The sequence below is a fragment of the Bubalus kerabau genome, chromosome 16, assembly GCF_029407905.1.
Source record: "Bubalus kerabau isolate K-KA32 ecotype Philippines breed swamp buffalo chromosome 16, PCC_UOA_SB_1v2, whole genome shotgun sequence".
In the NCBI taxonomy this organism is placed as follows: domain Eukaryota; kingdom Metazoa; phylum Chordata; class Mammalia; order Artiodactyla; family Bovidae; genus Bubalus; species Bubalus kerabau.
In genome coordinates, this window is record NC_073639.1 from 59,722,734 (window position 1) to 59,742,838 (window position 20,105).

At 40.5% G+C, this 20,105-nt stretch overlaps 1 protein-coding gene across 3 annotated transcripts in view; it reads left to right on the forward strand.

Annotated features, from left to right (window-relative positions):
* CIT (citron rho-interacting serine/threonine kinase) overlaps window positions 1–20,105 on the forward strand; it is a 173,811-nt gene that overhangs the window by 39,075 nt on the left and 114,631 nt on the right. For all 3 annotated transcript variants that reach the window (XM_055551014.1, XM_055551016.1, XM_055551015.1), the window contains exons 8-9: window positions 9,086–9,289; window positions 10,777–10,930. In XM_055551014.1, the coding sequence (XP_055406989.1) occupies window positions 9,086–9,289; window positions 10,777–10,930 (358 nt within the window). The remainder of the gene's footprint in view (window positions 1–9,085; window positions 9,290–10,776; window positions 10,931–20,105) is intronic.

Sequence of the window (20,105 nt, forward strand, 5' to 3'; positions counted from 1 at the left end):
TTGAGTGACACTCTGAAGCCTTCATCTGCCAGCTGTGAAATGATTTCTCTGCGGGGTGGGTGGGGATGGGTCACAGAGCTATTTTCCAGACTTACTTGACCTGAGACCCTTTTATGTAAAATACCTGTTAATATTCTACAAAACATTTTAAGGAACATTCTTGTAGTTTGGTTAAAAAAAAGGGGAAAATACTTTGTTTTTCCCTTCATTTTCCTTGCTTATTAATTGTCTTCTGTTACATTCTCTTTTTCATTTTAAATATTTTGATGAAATTTAACCTTATTTATCTCAAATCCTCTACTTCATATGCAGTGCAATGAAAATTAATCACTAGAGCATTTGAACCAAGCATTAAGAACCAAGTGCTCAAAATGTCAATTCTAAGTCCTGGACCTTTGGTAAAAATTAAGCTGTATTCCACATGTTAATTATTATTAAGCTGTATCCCATGTGCTAATAGGAAGGCAAGAGGGTATCTATTGAGGTCAAGAATGAGAATACTTTAGGAAAAAGATGACAAAGTAAAAGAAAATTAGATTTTAAAAACCTCATCAAATTGGCACATGCTAAAATGTAAATTTTCAAGTCAACTATGCAAAAAATGGTAAGTCTAAGAGAAAATCGACTTAGATTTTAAGACTCATTTCCCAACTGAATTACTTGGTGACCTGTACAAATCCTTAGGAACTTGGGCTTTTATTCTTTCTCTAGAATATACTGATTCTAGTTAAAATGCAGAAATGAAGGGGGTCCTGCTCTTCAAAATATCCCCTGGCTCTGAGAGTTTAGTCCTTATAAAGGGCAACATATAAAATTGCCTTTCTTTTTCCTTCTCATGTTCCTTGGAGGAAAGGTGGGTATTATTATATTTGGAAAAGCCTCAAGTTTGTGTTAACTCTTTGCTTTACAGGGTTTCACCTCCCTGTTCTATAGATTTGAGGCCTATTTCACGTAACTTCTTTCAGGTTCAGGCTCTTGGAAAAATAGGCTCTTTATGTTGTGTGAGGTCAGGGTTTTTCAGCCTCAGCATTGGTTGTCCTCCCCTCAGATTATGTGCTTATAATCTCTTCTACTTGATCATTACATTAATAATGAGAGTATCAAAGAATTTTATGTTTTAAAGTGAAAGTGTTAGTTGCTCAGTTGTGTCTGACTCTTTGTGACCCTGTGGACTGTAGCCCACCAGGCTCCTCTCTCCATGAAATTTTCCAGACAAGAATACTGGAGTGGGTTGCCATTTCCTTCTCTAACAGATCTTCTTGACCCAGGGATTGAACCTGGGTCTTCTGCATTGCAGGTAGATCCTTTACTGTCCGAGCCACCAAAAATTATGTACAATTCGGAAACAGGCATGAAAACTTAGGTGTTGGATTTAGTGGATTAAAGTACAGGAAAAAAAGTTAAATTATACAAAATTCTACCATCTGGGATTCAAAAACCTATACCTTGCATTAGTGATCTTAATAAATTCAGGCATCTAGAAATAAAATGAAGCATGGGTATGTAGTCAGAGCCACACACATTTTAATCGAGAGAATTCTCTGTGGTGGAGGCTGTCCTGTATATTGTAGGATGTTTAGCTGCATCCCTGGTCTCTACCCGCTAGATGCCAGTAGCCTCCCCTCCAGTTGTGACAACCCAGAGTAACTCCAGACATTGCCCAGTGTTTACTGGGGGACAGAATCACCCTTGGTAGAAAACCTCTGCCATAGATGGAGAAACATCAGAAGGCTTAACAGAGCTGGCAATATGTGTTTGATTAGAAAGCCTGCTTGGAGAACTGGATCATGATCCAGAGTCATTGCTTAGAAAATAAATGGGAATAAAGAGTAAGGTCCTGGGATTTCCCTGGTGGTCCAGTGGTCAAGAATCCATTTTCCATTGCAGGGGACACAGCAGTTCCATCCTTGGTGGGGGATATAAGATCCCACATGCTGTGGGGCAATTGAGCTGGTGCACCACAGCAAGAGAAGCCCCTGTGCCACAACTAGAGAAAATAGAGGCCACACATCACAATGAAGACACAGTACAAACAAGAAAAAAACAGAGTAAGGTCTCTGCATCTGAAGTTACTCTCCTCAGAGCCCTCGGTGGAGATGGGACTGCTTTTCATTTCCGATTTCTGTTTTCCAGTGCTGCAAACTGCCTTTTTCAGGTCTTCAGATGGTAGCAACATTCCCTTCAGGTGATGAGCCTGCTGCTGCTAAGTTGCTTCAGTCATGTCCGACTCTGTGTGACCCCATAGACAGCAGCCCACCAGGCTCCTCCGTCCCTGGGATTCTCCAGGCAAGAACACTGGAGTGGGTTGCTATTTCCTACTCCAATGCATGAAAGTGAAAAGTGAAAGGGAAGTCGCTCAGTCGTGTCCGACTCTTGGCGACCCCATGGACTGCAGCCCACCAGGCTTCTCCATCCATGGGATTTCTAGGCAAGAGTACTGGAGTGGGGTACCATCGCCTTTTCCAGGTGATCAGCCTAGGAGCAAATGAACTCAGGTTTATTTGCAGCTCAGTGGTCAAACCCTGATTTTTTTTTTGGTCAAGGAGATAATGACCCTCAGTTTTACTCGCTTGAAAATGCTGTAGCTCCTCTCCTCTTAGAGAATCTTCTCCCCAGAGCTTTGTGCTCTTAGAGCCTGAATGTGTAAAGCAGTTGAGGAGGAATTTTTGGCACTGTTTTAAGTGCAAAGGCCTTTTTGTTATAAACAATCAGTAATTTGCAGTCTAGATCAAGTCAAGTATAGATATAGAATTAAAACTTTTTTTTGTATTTTTGATCAGTGGTGGTGGGTAAAAATATATGTTTCCTTTAAATAGGATGTTTTATAGGTCTAAAGCAGGTTTTAAAAGTTTTTTTATATTAAAAATATACTATATAAAATATAATTTGGAAATTTCCTGGCAGTCCAGTGGTTAGGACGGTGTACTTCCACCATAGAGGGCTATGAGTTTGATCCCTGGTCAGGGAACTAAGATACTGCATGCCTCATGGCATGCCCCGCTCCCAATTACATACACACACACACACACTCTTTCTCTCTCTCTCTCTCTGTCTCTCACACACACACACTCATTGGAATTATTGTATGTTATCCCAAATCCATTTATCATTTTCCTTGCCACTGCCACATATTGTCTATGTATTTTGGGTACTTGTGAATCTTAGCTCTGTTGAGTTTCTCACCTTCCATTGTCTTTATTTAAGCTTTTTAGTCAGAGTATTGCTTGAGGGTATTTTTGTTAGTGAACACAGGTGGACCATATTGCCTGGAGGTTTGGGTGTTGAGCAGAGATGTCACCCACTTCCCCTTATTAGAATCTCAGAGAATGGCAGATAGCTAACAGTTCCCACCTGTCTCAGTTCTCATGAAAACAATTGTAAGGAGAGTATAAGTAAAGAGCATTATAGCATGTTAAGTGATAATCACTACCATTTAGCAGTTGGAAACCCATAGGAGATAACCCTTTTTGAGATTTATGGAGTAGTGAATAGATTTTCTTACTTTTCCATGAGAAGGACAACATAGTGAGAATATTTCCTCCCCTGCTTCTGCAGGTGTGTATCTGTGCCCTGGGCAGCTAGAGGAGGAAAATTAAGTTCAAACAGTTTTCTGTATAAGCATTTTCAGAGAAGGGGATTGGGAGGAAGACGATGGGTTTTCTTACCTTCCTCTCTGTCTGCTTTTTGCTTGTTAAAGAATCTGCTAGTTTTGTAATCTAAAACAGTCTGCTGGGTTAATCTCTTCCCTTTTCTTCCCTCTCCTTCCCCTTGACTCCCTTTCTTCCCCCTCTATCTCCCCAAAATATGACAGACTTTTCTGTCTCCTGGTCATCTGAATATTGCCTCCTCCTGAACTTGTATACTTTCTTCCCTGTCAATACAGGGAAAATCAAAGTTCAGTAAAACTGGGGTCTTGTTAGATGATTTACTGCAGGCAGGCTGGGCTCCTAGTATACAGTCCCACCTTTCACATCTCACCCAGATTGGCTGGGTGTGAATTGCCACCAGAGAAGAGTGAAAGGATCTTGCAAAATCCCTATCAGGAATTGTGAGATTACATGTTGAATAGGTTTAATGTACTTGGAGGTCAGTAACAAATGGAAACTTAGTAGTCCTTGAAATTGAAAGTTTCTCAGTCATGCCTGACTCTTTTTGACCCCATGGACTATACAGTCCTCAGAATTCTCCAGTCCAGGATTCTGGAGTGGGTAGCCTATCCTTTCTCCAGGGGATCTTCTGACCCAGGAATGAAACCAGGGTCTCCTGCATTGCAAGTGGATTCTTTACCAACTGAGCTATCAGGGAAGCCCAAGTAATTGTCATTATAAGTCTTTGTTAATAGTAATTACTGTAGTAGGAGATGTACAGAAAAAAAGCTAGGGAATATTTTTCTTAAAATTTTGGAAACTTGCAAAATTATTGGACATAAAATATATACAATCACTTACCTGTTATGGAGCAGAAATCAGTTGCAGAGTTATCTGGCTCTCTGATAAGTCTTTGTTTGAAAATGAGGAATTCACAGTTTATACCTCTTGCTGGGTCATGCTGATAAACATGACCCGGTCAACTTTCTTTCAACTCTGGTTGTGAACAAGTGACCAAGCCCTGGGAGCTGTAAGCAAGGAGAACTGAATATTCCCAAACAATCCAATGTGATGATAAAATAAACCCTGATATGTAGAAATGATTAATATTTGAGGATTGTGTTTTAATGGTTCTGCAGAATAACCAGGCATAAAGGGTAAGCATGTAATCGACGATACAGTGAAATTACCACTACCTAGTCAAACCAGGATGTTACAGTTTTCCTTCTCTTGTTTTTATGTATTTTTTATAGTACTTTAAAAAATATTATTTATTTCCAGTTCAGTCACTCAGTCATATCTGACTCTTTGTGACCCCGTAGACTACAGCATGCCAGGCCTCCCTGTCCATCACCAACTCTCGGAGTTTACTCAAACTCATGTCCATCGAGTTGGTGATGCCATCCAACCATCTCATCCTCTGTCGTCCCCTTCTCCTCCCACCTTCAGTCTTTCCCAGCATCAGGTGCTTTTCAAATGAGTCAGTTCTTCACATCAGATGCCAAAGTATTGGAGTTTCAGCTTCAGCATCCGTCTTTCCAATGAATATTCAGGACTGATTTCCTTTAAGATGGACTGGTTGGATCTCCTTTCAGTCCAAGGGACTCTCAAGAGTCTTCTCCAACATCGCAGTTCAAAAGCATCAATTCTTCAGTGCTCAGCTTTCTTTATAGTCCAACTCTCACATACATACATGACTACTGGAAAAACCATAGCTTTGACTGGACGGACCTTTGGCAAAGTAATGATCTGCTTTTTAATATGTTGTCTAAGTTGGTCATAGCTTTCTTCCAAGGAGTAAGCATCTTTTAATTTCCTGGCTGCAGTCACCATCTGCAGTGATTTTGGAGCCTCAATAAATGAAGTCTGTCACTGTTTCCGCTGTTTCCCTGTCTGTTTGCCATGAAGTGATGGGACCAGATGCCATGATCTTAGTTTTCTGAATGTTGAGTTTTAAGCCAACTTTTTCACTCTCCTCTTTCACTTTCATCAAGAGGCTCTTTAATTCTTCTTGCTTTCTGCCATAAGGGTGGTGTCATCTGCGTATCTGAGGTTATTAATATTTCTCCCGGTAATCTTGATTCCAACTTGTGCTTCACCCAGCCCGGCATTTCGCATGATGTACTCTGCATATAAGTTAAATAAGCAGGGTGACAATATACAGCCTTGACATACTGTTTTCCCGATTTGGCACCAGTCTGTTGTTCCATGTCCAGTTCTAACTGTTGCATCCTGACCTGCATACAGGTTTCTCAAGAGGCAGGTCAGGCGGTCTGGTATTCCCATCTCTTTCAGAATTTCCCACAGTTTATTGTGATCCACACAGTCAAAGGCTTTGGCGTAGTCAACAAAGCAGAAATAGATGTTTTTCTGGAACTCTTTTGCTTTTTTGATGATCCAGCGTATGCTGGCAATTTGATCTCTGGTTCCTCTGCCTTTTCTAAATCCAGCTTGAACATCTGGAAGTTCACGGTTCACATATTGCTGAAGCCTGGCTTGGAGAATTTTGAGCATTACTTTACTAGTGTGTGAGATGAGTGCAATTGTGCGGTAGTTTGAGCATTCTTTGGCATTGCCTTTCTTTGGGATTGGAATGAAAACTGACCTTTTCCAGTCCTGTGGCCACTGCTGAGTTTTCCAAATTTGCTGGCATATTGAGTGCAGCACTTTCACAGCATCATCTTTCAGGATTTGAAAGAGCTCAACTGAAATTCCATCAGCCTCCACTAGCTTTGTTGGTAGAGATGCTTCCTAAGGCCCACTTGACTTCACATTCCAGGATGACTGGCTTTAGGTCAGTGATCACACCATCGTGATTATCTGGGTCATGAAGATCTTTTTTGTACAGTTCTTCTGTGTATTCTTGCCACCTCTTCTTAATATCTTCTGCTTCTGTTAGGTCCCTACCATTTCTGTCCTTTATTGAGCCCATCTTTGCATGATATGTTTCCTTGGTATCTAATTTTCTTGAAGAGATCTCTAGTCTTTCCCATTCTATTGTTTTCCTCTATTTCTTTGCATTGATCGCTAAGGAAGGCTTTCTTATCTCTCCTTGCTATTCTTTGGAACTCTGCATTCAAATGGGTATACCTTTCATTTTCTCCTTTGCTTTTCGCTTCCTTTCTTTTCACAGCTATTTGTAAGGCCTCCTCAGACAGCCATTTTACTTTTTTGCATTTCTTTTTCTTGGGGATGGTCTTGATTTCTGCCTCCTGTACAATGTCATGAACCTCTGTCCATAGTTCATCAGGCACTCTGTCTATCAGATCTAGTCCCTTAAATCTATTTCTTACTTCTACTGAATAGTCATAAGGGATTTGATTTAGGTCATACCTGAATGGTCTAGTGGTTTTCCCTACTTTCTTCAATTTAAGTCTGAATTTGGCAATAAGGAGTTCATGAACTGAACCACAGTCAGCTCCTGGTCTTGTTTCTGCTGACTGTATAGAGCTTCTCCATCTTTGGCTGCAAAGAATATAATCAATCTGATTTTGGTGTTGACCATCTGGTGATGTGCATGTATAGAGTCTTCTCTTGTGTTGTTGGAAGAGGTTGTTTGCTATGACCAGTGCGTTCTCTTGGCAGAACTCCGCCTTTCCCCTGCTTCATTCTGTACTCCAAGTCCAAATTTGCCTGTTACTCCAGGTATTTCTTGACTTCCTACTTTGGCATTCCAGTCCCCTGTAATGAAAATGACATCTTTTTTGGGTGTTCGTTCTAGAAGGTCTTGTAGGTCTTCATAGAACTGTTCAACTTCAGCTTCTTTGGTGTTACTGGTTGGGGCATAGACTTGGAATACTGTGATATTGAATGGTTTGCCTTGGAAATGAACAGAGATCATTCTGTTACACACACATTAAAAGACAGAAGTCTTGACTCAGGCTTCCTGACATCAAGGTTGCCTTTTGACTGAAGCTACTTACAGTTCCTCAAGCTTAAGTTGTCCTGTCTTAGACCAAATGTTTTCTCCTTTCTCCTCACTTTAGTCTGTCAGCACAGGCCTGTGAGTTTCTTGGGTGGTGTGACCATTTAGTTTTCCCAAGTGTGTGTTTGTAATGGAAGTGCTATTGCCCAATGGCTGACTGGTTCAGGAACAACAATATCACACTGTTCTCTGGGTTTAGGGTTTGAAACAAACCTGTGGTGGGTCTGAGGGAAGGGGTGAAAAGAGAGGGAGTAGGAAGAATGAATTTGTTTTCTTTAACAATGGGTCTTTGGGAATGGGCAAGATTAAAGTTTCAGGCCAGAAGAGCTTGGGGCTTCATCACTGGTTAAAGGAGATTCCTAACATTTTCTCTAAACATTGACTTCCTCTCAATCTCTATTCACATCAAAGCAAAGCAAATTGATTTTCTTGATACAAAGCCCAGCCTTAAAGACGTGTGGTCACACCTATAGAATCTCTTAGCTCAAATAGGGGCACTGAATACCCTTTAATGGGGGGAGAGTTCTTTTGTACCTTGTAACTACTGATATGAGAGAATCCTTTTTAGATATAGGGTTATTGGGCAGCTGGTCAACCTAGTATGTGATCAGTATCAGGCCCTCTCGTTCAACAGGAAAGAAGGTTAGAGAGGTGATCTTTCAACTTCAGATTTCGTGGCTCAATAAAACTTGAAGACAATTTTGAAGATCCAAAGGTTGTCAGCTTACTAGGTTGCCTAGGAAGGAGTGGGAGTGAGAGGTAGAAAACATACCTTTTCATCAGCATCATTTCAAGAAACAAAGGATGTTTAAACAATAAACCAGTCAGAAGGACAAATTCTCAGAAATAAGGACAGCTTCTTAAATGGAATGTGTTTAGCTTTATAAAGAGACAAAGCTACATTGCCCTGATATTTCTTTGTCAAGGTCATGTGCTTGAGTGCCATAGGATTGGAGGGCTCCGTGTTTCTGAACAGTGGGGAGAGAATCGGAGGAGCAGGAGTTGGGAGTGAGGAAAATGAACTCATTAATAACATTTGACCTCTGGTGGAAGTTATTTATCATATATTGCCTTGTGGGTGGGCTGAATAGGAATATTGATTCCAAGTATTTAACTTGAGATAGAATACATGTTTATGATATTGTATTGCCAGCTAGCTGCCAGTTTTCCAGTATAGGGTAGATTGATCTTTTAGATTCATCTTTAGATGTTATTATCATTTTACTGTTTCCCTAAGTAAGAGAAGTTCTGTTGTATCAATAAGAAGTATCAGGAAAGACATCTTCCTTTCCAGGTATGTACCCAACTCTCATTTGTGTAATCAAACAGTGTATATCATCAGCAACCCTGGCCCCTTTGCCTTTGGATTACATTATGTGCTTTTTTTTTTTTTTTTTTTTTAAGTGAGTGACTCATTTGCATTTCCTGATGCTGTGCCACTTGACAGAAGGTTCAAGTGCCTGGGAGAATAGTAATCAGAGGCAAATCAGCTTATGTCTGAATTGTGGCTGCTGGCAATCTATTTGAGGATAATTGAAAATTTGCTGTGTTCATTTTATTTGTGGGTTTCCAGGTAAATGCCAAACTCCCGGTTGGTACTCCAGATTACATGGCCCCTGAAGTGTTGACTGTGATGAATGGGGATGGAAAAGGTGCCTATAGCCTAGACTGTGATTGGTGGTCAGTGGGAGTTATTGCTTATGAGATGGTTTATGGAAGATGCCCATTCACTGAAGGAACCTCAGCCAAAACCTTCAATAACATCATGAATTTCCAGGTAAAGACCCCTTATTAGATTCTGAGGTAATATTGAGAAATGTCATTTTAAAATGGTGTGAATGAACATTTATAATGTAAACCAGAAGTTCCGGATAATAACAATAGCAAATACTTTATATAGCACTTACTCTGTGCCAAAAGAAATTCTAAATGCTTTGTTAATTGTATTATATTGACTCTCAGGTGCCAGTAATTTTAAGTCTATGTCATCATTTTAGGTATCATTAAAAAGGAAAAACTGCTGCCAATTAATGTAGGATATTTTATTGATCATAAAATGTTTTGATTACAGTGATGTTAAATGTGAGTAAAATGGGGGTCATAGGATTTGTGAAATATAGTTCATTAATTTGGCTAATCCTCAAGCATTCCTGTGAGGTAGATGCTATTATTGTTATTATTTTCATTTTACAGATGAGGAAACCAAAGCACAGAGTGGTTAAATAACTTGCCCAAAATAGCACAGGCAGTCTAGCTTTGAAATAGATGCTCTTGGTATGCTATACTGTTTGTTAGTGCCACCAGCTGTCAAATATGGTTAAAATTCAGAGACATGGATAGAAATACTAATAAACACATAAAGTAGAATTAAAGCTATCGTATAAAAACTATATTTGTTCATTATATTAGCCTGTTTCTTAAGGATACGACAAATATCTATGTTTTAGTTTCAACAAAAAGGAAAAAGAGAATTTATTTCACAGATTTTTGTGTATCATCCAATTTCTTCCAGGGATGCTTAGTACATATTTTTCTATATAAAATATACTTTTTGTATCCTTAATACATACATATATTTCTTGCTATTCTTGTGTCTCCTCCTGAGTTAAAATTTCCCCTGAGATGATGCTTAAGTCTCACCTGTTTCCTTCATTTCCATCCATTCATTCAGTAATGAGTAACTCGCCCTTGGCACTGTTAGGTACCAAGTTTGCAGTGATGGGCAAGGAGAAAGGCCCTCTTGGCCTTCTTTCTCCATTATCACATGGAAATCAAAATACAGTGTGTATGTGCAAAAGCAGAGTACAGGGGGAGCACGCAGAGGGAGTGATGGAGTGGAAGAGGGAGGTGGGAGGTAGGGAGGGAAGGAGGGGCGAGGATTGGGGTAGGCCTTCTGAGCATAGAGAACAGAGTGATTTGTTCAGGCAGCTTTAAACAGCATATCATTGTTGGATGGGAAAGAGCGAGGTGGGGAGTGTAGCTAGGTGAGATGGAAGAGGGTACAGAGATCAAGTCATGAAGGGTATTGAACCCTTGCAAGGGAGCTAGGCCTATTGATGTGAAGAGAACATTTTCTTTGGGAACATGCCTTTGGTCCAAAGTTAAGAGTACATAAAACTTCCTTCTTAAAAAAAAAAAGAAACTTGAATATATGAGAACTACTTTTTTGTTTTATTTATTTGAGAACTACTTTTTTAACTTTGGGACACGAGAAGCTGATTTGCTAAGGGAATATTTCATTAAAAAAATTTTTTTTTGAAATAGCGGTTCTTGAAGTTTCCAGATGACCCCAAAGTTAGCAGTGAATTGCTTGATCTAATCCAGAGTTTGTTGTGTGGCCAGAAAGAGAGACTGAAGTTTGAGGGCCTTTGCTGTCATCCTTTCTTCTCCAAAATCGACTGGAGTAACATTCGTAACTGTAAGTAGAATTGTGTTCCTTCAGTTCTGGTGTTGGGATTAAGAAACACTTAAGAGTGATCTGAAATTATTCTGCCTCCCAGAAGCTGGTATAAATCATATAAGTAAGGGTTTTAATTATCTATAGGAATGGAAAGGGGTAATGATGTAGCTGTCTTGAGTAATATTTCTACTTTAACATCGTTTGCGCAGAACTGGATCATTAATCAAACTCTGTTTATGTGGCCTTTGGAGTATTATCCCTCAGTACATTAGAGGTACAGATTGATGGAATCTGAAGGTTGTCACTTGGTTTGACAGAATTTCTTCCCAGAGGAAGAGTGGACCTAGCTATTTTGTTCACAAGATTAGGAAAAAGACTCAGAGATTAGGCAGAGTGCCAGCATTGCTCTGCTAATGGCCACGCCTGCCCTAAAGCCATAAATGCCTTGCTGTGTTTGCTTGTTTCCCTCTAAAATGTTTGTCTTTGCTCACAAGCATGTATGATGCATATGCACAGTGGATTCATTCATACATCACTTTGTTATCAATTAGTGCAAACTGAATTCATTAAAAACAAAGACCTGATTTATTATCTACAAGTCCAAAATACTTGATGTTTTACAAGTTGGTCATTTTTTTTCAACCTTTTTATGCTTGGATGTGTTGATTGAATGCGATCTATAATCCGACTCAGTGATTAGCACAGATCAGAGCCTGTAGGAAAGCCATTGGCCCGGTTGAGTGTGTGTCTGATTTTTGGTGATGAGGGGAGGCAGGGAAATGGAATCCATTTCTAGGTGTCAAAACCAGGCTTCTAGTTGGAGCTGTGTTGTAACTGTAACCTTCTGAACCTTCAGCTGAAATATAGGAGTTGGGTTAAGAGCCATTATTGTCCAGTTGAAAGCCATTTCGATGGTTTCTCTAACCGTCTGCGAAAATATGTAAGTAGGCCATATTTCTGTAAATTTCTCGTGGCAACTTTTTTTTCTCTTCTGGTAGCCACGTTACTATATTTTTCAAGTCTTTTAGGCATCAACCCCCAAATCTCCATGATTCAGGGCTTTTAATCAGCAGTATATTTTCAGTGCAGTCTTTCTTTTTTGCTTTTGGAAAGATTTGATACAGTTGTTTCTTGTTGCCACCCAAATACTTAATCTTTTCTTGCCTTACCTTTTTTTATCTCCGATCTTAAATAAGCAGGCCATTTTCTTATTCTTGTCTTTGCCAGTGGTCTTCACCCAAGTAAGTCAGCAAATGGTGATTGATTACCCGGGTAACTTTATTTTGTATTCTGGTAAACCTTGCTGATGTTTGGTATTGTATTAGAATTCCCATATTTTGTTCTAGTCTTTTCTTCTCAGGCTGTTTATAGGTTTTAGGCTTGTTGGGCTTCTGAGGCTAAGTACCGTTCTGTAAAGTACACAGTGCCCGGAGAGGATATGTGTTGGCCCCTGCTGTGGGGCCCCTGCTGTGCATCACAAGGTCTGTCTTGTGGGAAGTCATGGTTGTTGTTGGGATGAGATGATTCTGGGATGGGTCACTGTACACTTAACCATCTTAGCACTTGTTGCCTCCTCTTCACGTGAGAAGACTCCCTGTGTCTTCTGTGACTCTGCTTAATATTTCCATATCCTAATAAATATCTGCTTAGTTTTTCCTCATCTTTAACATGTTTCTCACTTTCCCATACTGAGTTCATATGAGAGAATTCTCACCCAGCTGAATCCTGATTCTTTTTTTAAATATATTTTTAAAAATAAAAATTGTATATATGTGAGACATAGAATGTAAAAATTTGATTTACATCCACACAGTGGAATGGTTACTACAGTCAAGCTAGTTAACACATTCATCTGCTCACAGTTTGCTTCCTCCTTTCCTGCCTCCCTCTTCCTCTTCTTTCCTGTCTTCCTTCTGTCTCTCTCTCCCTTCCTTTCGTGAGAACATCTAAAATCTACTCTGTTAACAAAGTTTCAGTATTCAATACAGTATTCTTAAGTATGGTCATCACACTGTATTAATACATTAGGTCTCTGGGACTTGTTCATCCTACATTACTCCAACTTTGTATATGTTCTCATTTCCCCCAACTCTCCACTTCTGGTGACCGTTTTTCTACTCTGTGCTTCTGTGTATTCAACTTTTTTAGATTCCACATATGAGTAAGATCATGTAGTTTTTTTCTTTTTGTGCCTGTCATAGTTCCCTTTGCATCATGACTTCCAGGTTCATCCATGTTGTTGAAAATGGCAGGATTTTCTTCTTTTTATTTTTAAAGGCTGAGTAATATTCCTTCACACCTATTTGAATATCCATTTGTCCATTGATGGACACTTAGGTTATTCCCGTTATCTTGGCTACTGTGGATAATGCTGCCATGAATGTGAGAGCACAGATAGCTCTTTGAGGTGCTGATTTTATTTTCTTCTGTATACCCAGAAGAGGGATTCCTGGATCACAAAGAATTTCTATTTTTCATTTTTTTTGAGCATCCTTTATACTGTTTCCATAGTGGCTACACCAATTTATCTTCCTACCAACAGTGTTCATGGAGTCCCTTTTCTGCACATCTCCACCAATGCTGATTACATCTTATCTTTTTGATGATAGCCAGTCTAACAGGCATGAAGTGATAGCTCATTGGTGGTTCTGATTTGCCTTTCCCCAGTGATTAGTGGTACTGAGCACCTTTTCATACACCTCCTGGTTATTGCTATATGTCTTCTTCAGAGAGCTGTATTTTCATGTCCTTTGCCCTGAATCCTGATTCTAAAATTCTGACAGAAACTTGATGGTTTTTATTTTCTAACTCCCAGCATAGTGGTTCTGAAGAGTCATAAAACACATTTGCCTTAAAGGAACTTCGAGTAATTTTAACAGCCCTATTACTTCGGAATAATATCACATTTATAGAAAAATTGCAAAGATAGTAGAGTTCCCACATAGCCTTCTTCCAGTTTCCCCTAATGATAGCATCCTACATAATAACGTCACATTTGTCAAAATAAGATTATACGATTAATTAAACTTCAGACTTACTCCAGTTTCACCAGCTTCCTCACTCATTCCCCTTTTTCTGTTCCAGGAATCCATCCAGGGCACTATATTGCAATTAGAGTGCTTGTGGCTGATGGCACTTATCCCGACTGAGGCACTTAATGTAGCTCGGCCAGTGAGTGGGATCTCCATGCCCTCTGAGGATTGATAGGGCCTTTTCCTGGTGGTTCTCAGGCATCCCTGACTATGCAGAGAGCTGTGGTATTAATTGCAGTGTCTCCTAGCAGATTTTCCTGTTTTTCACCAACCTTCAATCCTTGTGTATTTGTAATCAGCTGAGGGTTTGTGACTGAAAACATTGCTGGACTGCATGACATTTGAGCTATTTCCTAACTAGGTAGTTCTAACACAAATTATGCCTTTGTCCAGTCCCATTTTTCATAAACACACATTGAGTGACTCATCAACCAAAGCACTTGAAGTCATTAGGTTTCCTGAGTTCCTGGTTGCTGCTCAAATGCTTTGTGGTTCCAGGCTGTTGAATATTTCCACTTTCCACACAGGAGATTGTCCTTTGATGAAAGAAACATTAGCTTTTCTGCTAGTTCACCCTCAATTCCTCTTTTTCGTATTATAACCAAGGAAAGGAAGTAATGCTTAACACAGCAGGTAATAATCTTCTAAAACTCATTATCTTAAGAGGTGGTCCAGGCAGGATATATAAATGCAGTTTAAGAAGGGTCTGGGCAAATGGATGAGTGACAGAATTGGGAGTGGTTACCGGGAGAAACTAGGCCAGGCCTTGGCTTTGACCCCTGAGGTCAGATCGAGCAGTTGGTCGTTTGGAGCATTTAGGTCCTACCCCTTGAAGTTGCTGTGGGCACCAATACGAGAACCAAGACTCTGACCTAGTTCTGGGATGTTTGTTCTCCTGGCAAGTCAAGAGCGCTCTGCCACACTCATGGGCCACTGTGCATCTGCTGCCCTGATGTTTCACTCCCTGCCTCACATGATCAGATGTAAAGTTGAGTTTTTAGCTGCTGCTTATTTCAAGGCTGCTTTCCAAGGTTCAGTATTGGGCTTCTTAAGTATCCTAGTTGCCCTGGGCTGTGCAATTCCAGTGAAGTTTCAGATATTGGGCAGGAGTCTGATTGTGCCCTCTGCCTGATTTTCTGGGCTTCTGGAAAGCTGAAGCCAATCAGTCCCCCTCTGTCATGCCTTTGGGGTTATGCCTACCTTTCCCGACATCAGGCACCTGCTCTGTCAATGGCAGAGTTGTACTGTCCAGTGTGCCCTTCTACTTACATCTTTTTAATATCTTCCCCCAGAGACATAGTGATGTAAATAAAACCAGCACACTTGCACCTTTCATCCAAACCCACCACGTCTCAACAGTGAGAAATGCATAATGAGAGTGTTGACTCTGGATCGTTTCCTAGCACCTCTATAGCTAATGCTCTAGATAACTTGTTTTTATCTGTTGATTATGACACAGGCTTCTTCTTTTGAGTCATCTTCATTTTACTCTTCTCAGAAAGGCACAGTTCTTGTAGAATTACTTTTGAGTTTCCAGGTTCTTAGCATTTGTCACACAAGTACATTTCATTTCCATCCAGTAGTGACTCAGTGGTGGTCCAATGCTGATCAGCCCTGAGATAGTCCCCTGACAAAGAGGTCTCCTTCGTTGTTGATCATTATTCACTACCTGGCCCCTAATGGCCATTGCAAAGTTGGAGGTGTACAATCCTTTGATTACTCCATAAGCCTAAGGGATAAGGCCTCTGGTTTAAAGGAAAAGGATTCTAAAGTTTCCTATCCTTGGGTAGGAAATTCTTACATGTTTTTGTGTATAGAAATCAGCATCATGGGTATTTTACTCCAGTCCTGTAGTCTGATAGGAAATACTGGTTAAGTAGCAACTGTTCTGTGCCAACTACCAAGTATTTAAGTATATATTACACTATGTTACTTCAAAACAGTTCAAAGAAAAGGATTATTGTACCCATTCTACAGATATGGACACAGAGGTAACTTGTCCCAGGTCATATAGCAAGTGAGAGAGAGGGTCTGGATTTGAGTTGAGGTCTCGGTGATTCTAGAATCCTTTCTACTTTATGCAATACCATGCATGCTCTATGATAGATAGTTGTTATTAATGTTAAGGTGATGACAAATAGTACCCCTGTTTAGTCTCTGTGTCTGTTCAAGCACATTTGGAATTTGTAGTAGTTTTGAATCTACAGGATTCATCATGATATTTGAGTGCTGTGTGCTGTATGTTAGGTGCTGTAGCTCTGTGGGTGAACAAATCTGGATACAGCCCCGCCTTCAGTGAACTTACAGTCTAAATTATAGGTCCCTTAAATAGAGCTGTAGTCCTGTTTAAATTTCCATTCCTCAAAATGGTAGAAAGTTTGGGAATTTCCTGGCAGTCCAGTGGTTAGGACTCTGTGCTTTCACTGCTGAGGGCCTGGGTTCAGTCCCTGGTCGGGGAACTAAGATCCTACAAGCTGCATGGTGTAGCCAAAAAAAAATGGGTAGAATGCTTTTAATGCTTAGTAGGTCACCCACTGGCTTACTGAACCACATATACTTGATCTTAAACAAAATGTAGACTGTGACCCAGTGACCCCTTGCCTACATAGAGCATCCTGTTCTTTCTGCGAATTTATTACCACCACTGCCCCCACCCCTTGCCTCAGATCTAGCCTGGGAAAGGACCATGTTGGATCGATGACCCAGTTCTAAAATTATGATTTGTAGTCTCCAGGTGAATTGAGAGCACTTGATTCATGTTTTCTGTTTATTTGAGGTTATGTGGTTTCTTAGCCTCAGCACTGTTATTTTAGGAATAGATAATTATTTGTTCAGGGACTGTTACGTGAATTGCAGAATGTTTAGCAGCACCCCTGGGGTTTACCCGTAGATTCCAGTAGCTCTCTGCGTCTTGTGATAACCCAACACGTCTCCAGACATTTGCCCAGTGTCCCTTGTTGGGGAGTGGGGGAGCGGTACAACTGCTCCCAGTAGAGAACCATTGTTTTAGAAGAATTGGTCAGATTGTTACCAGGGGAGAGAATATCACAGTAAATAGAGTCACTCAAGACTGCTTGCGTGGAACTGTAGCCTGGGGTCAGGGGGACCCTGCTGTGTTGAGTGTGGTCCGTGGACCCGTGGCACCATCATCATCGCCAACATCATCTGGGAGCTTGTTAGAGTTGCAGAGACTCAGACTCCCCTCCACCCCAGACCTGCTGAGTCAGAAACTGCACTTCAGTAAGATCCTGAGAAATAAGATTCCTGTGTGTAGCATCTGTGAAGCTCTGCGAGAGGAGAAAATGAGATCTGTCAGCCTTAGTTTCTTGCTCATCTTGGCAGAGTGCTCCATGCTTTGTCCTTTGGGCTGAGGGTAAGGGGAGGCTGCTTTTTGGCTAAGAACTTTCCCAGGCAGATGGAACTGCTTGGAAACACAGGATTTTAGGCTCTGCTTTTGAGAAATTTAAAGCTTTTCTTTCAGATGGACTTTATTATCTTTCGTATTTTTCAAGATGGTGGTTTAACGTAATCTCTTCCTGCTGATGGCAAATAGATAGTTGTAATAAAGGCATTTGTATACCTTCTACATCCCCCGCTGCTTTCTGCATTACTGTTGTCTTGTATTTACTTTTTTTTCTTATAGTTGGTCTGCATCATATTGTGTTGGTTTCAGGTGTACAGCATAGTGATTCAGTATTTTTGCAGATTGTATTCCATTATAGGTTATTTACAAGATAATGGCCATAACTATTTAGTTTTAAGGATGGATTGTTTCCTTTATCAATACTTTTTAGATGTGTTTTATAACCCTTTATTGAGCACCTACTATGTACCTAGGGGCCCTGTAAGGCATGCTAATGCATATTATTGTCCTCCTAAAATTTCTGTGAGGCCGGTACTATATTTGGTCCCACAGTACAGATGAGAATACTGAGGCCTAAAGAGATGAAGCCTCTTGGTAAAGGTTGTGGAGTAGTTGGCAGTGACAAGAGTCTAACTAGGGTTTCCCTGACCCCAGATTCACTTTACTTTTAAAAAATTTACTTGAAAAAATACATGATAAAAAAAAATTCAAGCAACGCAAAAGGTTAAACAATTAAAAAAGTCACCTACCCTCTCCATGCCCAGTGCTTCTCTCTAAAGTGAACCATTATTATCAGTTTCTTGTATAACTTTCCAGAATATTCTGTAGTAATACAAACAGCAGTATTGTCTGCACTCTTAACTGCATTGTTGTACCGCCTCCTAAGAATTCAGGAATTTTTATTGTCAGGCTGTTTTCCTGCATCGTTGAAAAAAATGAAGGCTTTGTACAATCCCACTGTGCTGATGCTTTGAATTCAAGCTCTCCTGACATTAATTTCTGATGAGTGGTTCGCTCTTCTCAAAAGAACACCCCTTATGATTTTGACATGAATATTTCATTTATTTATTTTGGTTTTCTGCTTTTAGAATAACATTATGTCAGGAACTTGTATGTTTGTGTGTGTGTGTGTATTTTAAAAGTCTGCTTGTTTGGAGTTTTTTTATCGTCTAATCAGGTATTTGGCCAGATTTTGTTTTTGAAGCTAGTTTGTGGAGGACAGTATCTGTGCGTTTCTCCATTCAGTTCAGTTCAGTCACTCAGTCTTGTCCGACTTTGGGACCGCATGAATCACAGCACGCCAGGCCTGCCTGTCCATCACCAACTCCCAGAGTCTACCCAAACCCATGTCCATTGAGTTGGTGATGCCATCCAGCCATCTCATCCTCTGTCGTCCCCTTCTCCTCCTGCCCCCAGCCCTTCCCAGCATCAGGGTCTTTTCCAGTGAGTCAGCTCTTTGCATGAGGTAGCCAAAGTACTGGAGTTTCAGCTTCAACATCAGTCCTTCCAATGAACACCCAGGGCCGATCTCCTTTAGGATGGACTGGTTGGATCTCCTTGCAGTCCAAGGGACTCTCAAGAGTCTTCTCTAACACCACAGTTCAAAAGCATCAATTCTTTGGCGCTCAGCTTTCTTCACCATCCAACCAGCTAAAAAGAGCTAAGTCATCCATACATGACTACTGGAAAAACCATAGCCTTGACTAGACAGACCTTTGTTGGCAAAGTAATGTCTCTGCTTTTGAATATGCTGTCTAGGTTGATCATAACTTTCCTTCCAAGGAGTAAGCGTCTTTTAATTTCATGGCTGCAGTCACCATCCGCAGTGATTTTGGAGCCCAGAAAAATAAAGTCTGACACTGTTTCCACTGTTTCCCCATCTATTTGCCATGAAGTGATGGGACCAGATGCCATGATCTTTGTTTTCTGAATGTTGAGCTTTAAGCCAACTTTTTTACTCTCCCTTTTCACTTTTATTAAGAGGCTTTTGAATTCCTCTTCACTTTCTGCCATAAGGGTGGTGTCATCTGCATATCTGAGGTTATTGATATTTCTCCCGGCAATCTTGATTCCAGCTTGTGCTTCTTCCAGCCCAGCGTTTCTCATGATATACTCTGCATATAAGTTAAATAAGCAGAGTGACAATATACAGCCTTGACGTACTCCTTTTCCTATTTGGAACCAGTCTGTTGTTCCATGTCCAGTTCTAACTGTTGCTTCCTGACCTGCATACAGGTTTCTCAAGAGGCAGGTCAGATGGTCTGGTATTCCCATCTCTAAGAATTTTCCACAGTTTATTGTGATCCACACAGTCAAAGGCTTTGGCGTAGTTAAGAAAGCAGAAATAGATGTTTTTCTGGAACTCTCTTGCTTTTTTGATGATCCAGAGGATTTAGCAATTTGATCTCTAGTTCCTCTGCCTTTTCTAAATCCAGCTTGAACATCAGGAAGTTCACGGTTCACATACTGCTGAAGCCTGGCTTGCAGAATTTTGAGCATTACTTTACTAGCGTGTGAGATGAGTGCAATTGTGCGGTAGTTTGAGCATTCTTTGGCATTGCCTTTCTTTGGGATTGCAATGAAAACTGACCTTTTCCAGTCCTGTGGCCACTGCTGAGTTTTCCAAATTTGCTGGCATATTGAGTACAGTACTTTCACAGCATCATCTTTCAGGATTTGGAATAGCTCAACCAGAATTCCATCACCTCCACTAGCTTTGTTCGTAGTGATGCTTCCTAAGGCCCACTTGACTTCACATTCCAGGATGTCTGGCTCTAGGTGAGTGATCACACCATGT